The 2,553-nt window shown below is 59.6% G+C and overlaps 1 protein-coding gene across 1 annotated transcript in view; it reads left to right on the top strand.

The window, feature by feature from the left end:
• SLC38A10 (solute carrier family 38 member 10) overlaps positions 1-2,553 on the top strand; it is a 28,437-nt gene that overhangs the window by 25,372 nt on the left and 512 nt on the right. Inside the window, exons 13-16 of the mRNA XM_031064667.1 lie at positions 1-233; positions 769-852; positions 1,452-1,631; positions 1,883-2,549. The exon at positions 1-233 is cut by the window's left edge and continues 217 nt beyond it. Coding sequence (XP_030920527.1) covers positions 1-233; positions 769-852; positions 1,452-1,631; positions 1,883-2,549 — 1,164 coding nt within the window. The remainder of the gene's footprint in view (positions 234-768; positions 853-1,451; positions 1,632-1,882; positions 2,550-2,553) is intronic.

The following is a 2,553-nucleotide window of genomic DNA, read 5'->3' as shown; positions in this document are numbered from 1 at the left end:
GACTGGCGGGCCCGTCCCAACTCTGGAGAAGGTCCCGGAGGCAGCGCTGCAGCAGGGGGGAAGGCCGCCCTACAAGGAGCTGGAGCCAGGGGAAGCCAAGCTGGAAGCCAAGGCACAGGCGGCCATGCTGGATGGTGACACTGCCGAGGCTGCTGAGAGGGACAAGTCACAGCTCCAGCTCCCCAGGAAAGCAGAGGAGGCTGCAAAGTCTGTGGAGAAGGAAGCAGACCCTGGTAAGCTCCTTTCACAGCAGCTCAACTGAGCAATCTCTTCTGGGCCTGTGATGCCCCCAGAGTCGGGACAATTTGGTCATTCCCATCTCCGTCCTGGTGCTTCCTTTGAACTCCACGAGTGGAGCACGTGAGTGAGCACAGCCCCTCTGGCAGCTGCTGCGGGAAGGGAGGAATCTGGTGGCTTTGACAGCTACTGCAAGAGCTGTCAAACAGTTGTTCGCTACCCGCCAAAATGTCAGGTGCCGTGCTGTTCCTGCACGGCTCCCAAATCACCGGGGACACGGAGCCGGGAGATCTTGACAGGGAACACATTGCCAAGTGCCCGTCTAAAAGCCAGTTAGAGCTGTTCTTGCATGTTAATTGGCCGAGGTAGTTAGTGCTGGCTCGCTGCCACCAGGCACGGGGTTGTTAAATATTGGGTTTATTACTTCCCTCGCAGCCGGCGCGTTGGATGCGAACGGTGCCGGGACGGCGTGGAGGCGTTTTAGGGAACATCTGCGCTGACAGCAAAGCTCTGTGGTCCTTTCCTTTGCAGGTGAGAAGCAGGAGCTGCCCCTCCCGGAGAGAGCAGAACTGCTGGAGAACCAGAACACTGAGGAGAAGCAGGAGAAGGCAGGGGGTGAGTGTGTGTCCCCAGAGTGTGCGGGGATGGGCCTGGATCTCCCCGGATCCCTCTCTGTGGGAGGATGGTGTCTTGAGGCCACAGCCCCTGCATAGCATCAGGTGGTGCCTGTGCCATCTCTGGCACACCTGGCAGGGCCACGCAGGGACCTGAGTCATGCTGGCACCTGGGCCTGGCTGCTCCCTGGTGTCAGAGCCCCGGGAAGAGTGAGACAGGAGTGAAACTGCTTGGGCAGGACAGCAGGAGGGGTGTGGGCATCCCAGGGACACCTGAACACATCACAGGGAAAAGCTCCTGCCCCTAAAGGGGCTGCTCTGTCCCTGGGGCATCAGAGCTGGAGCAAAGCCCTTCGTCAGGCTGAGCTCCTCCCTCCAAACTCTGCCTGGCAAGGGGGGGTTGGAGCCTGAGCTTGGACTTGTGTGCAGGTCCCTTGCTCTCACCCCATCCTCTTCCAGCTTCCTTCTCGCTCTCCTGGCAGGGTTTGTGGAGTCAGATCTTCCTGCCAAGGAGCACCCTTGATGCCCATCCAGAGCTGACATGATTTCTGAGGGCTTTGGGTCACAGGGGTTTTACTTCCTCTTTTTCCCCTTTTCCAGAAGCAGGGCCAGCAAAACTGCTGGACCACAACATGCTGCTGCAGGTGATCAAGGAGCAGCAGGTGCAGCACAAGCAGCTCCTGGACCAGCAGGCAAAGCTGCTGGCGGTGATCGAGGAGCAGCACAAGGAGATCCACCAGCAGCGGCAGGAGGAGGGGGCAGAGGAGAAGCCAAAGCCAGGTAAGGACGTGGCCAGGGAGTAGGAGCCCTCCAGAGGGTGCTCACGGCTCAGAGCAGCTCTAAAATCAAACTGGGAGAGATCTGAACTCCTTTGGCACATGGCAAAGTCCACTTGCACAGCCATTTCTGTAGGGATAACCCACAGCTCTGCTCTTCCTCCTGCATGGCCCCATCTCATGTCTCACAGCATGTGGTGGCAGGAGAAGGCAATGTCCTGAGAAATCCTTTTCCATGTGGGTTTTGTCCTGCAGCAGAAGCACAGGCAGAGCCTGCCGTGCCCCTCTCCAGGAGCAGGGAGGACGAGGGCCTCGGAGCCAAGGGAGACACGGCCGGGAAGGCGCTGAGCAAGGAGCAGCTGGGCCAGCAGCCCCCTGATTCCACCAGGCAGCACAGGGACACGGTGGGGAAGCTGGAGGAGGCTGGGCAGAGGCGTGACATTCCTGTGGCTGCTCCCAAGGAGCGGAAGGTGCCGCTGCAAGAGATTGACAGAGCTGTTACTAATCCCGTGGAGAACCGGGATCCCCTCCACGGGGATGCCCAGCGTGTTCCAGCAGCCAGAAACCACCTGGAGAAAAAGGCCTTGGCGGAGGATTTGGGAGGAGAACGTGAAGCCAAAGCTGGAAGAGATGTCCACCAGAAGAAGAATTTCCTGAAAGCCGTGGAAGCAGCTACAGCTCCCATCCAAAGAGAACAGCCGGGGGCTGCCAAAGTTCAGGGAGTAGCAGGAAAGGGTTTGGAAAGAGACTCAGGAACAGACCTTAAAGCCAAAACTCTGAGTCAGGTGGAGCCCAAGGACCTGGCAGTGGTGCCGGACTCTTCCAGTAACAGGAATGTGGCAGTGAGGGAGCAGCACCCCCGGGACAGGGAGTGGCAGAGAGGAGCGCAGGCCGAGGGAGCGGGCGGGCGGCAGCAGGACCCGCCC

This window comes from Geospiza fortis, unplaced genomic scaffold, assembly GCF_000277835.1.
Source record: "Geospiza fortis unplaced genomic scaffold, GeoFor_1.0 scaffold546, whole genome shotgun sequence".
NCBI lineage: Eukaryota > Metazoa > Chordata > Aves > Passeriformes > Thraupidae > Geospiza > Geospiza fortis.
This window is presented reverse-complemented; position numbering and strand designations above follow the sequence as displayed.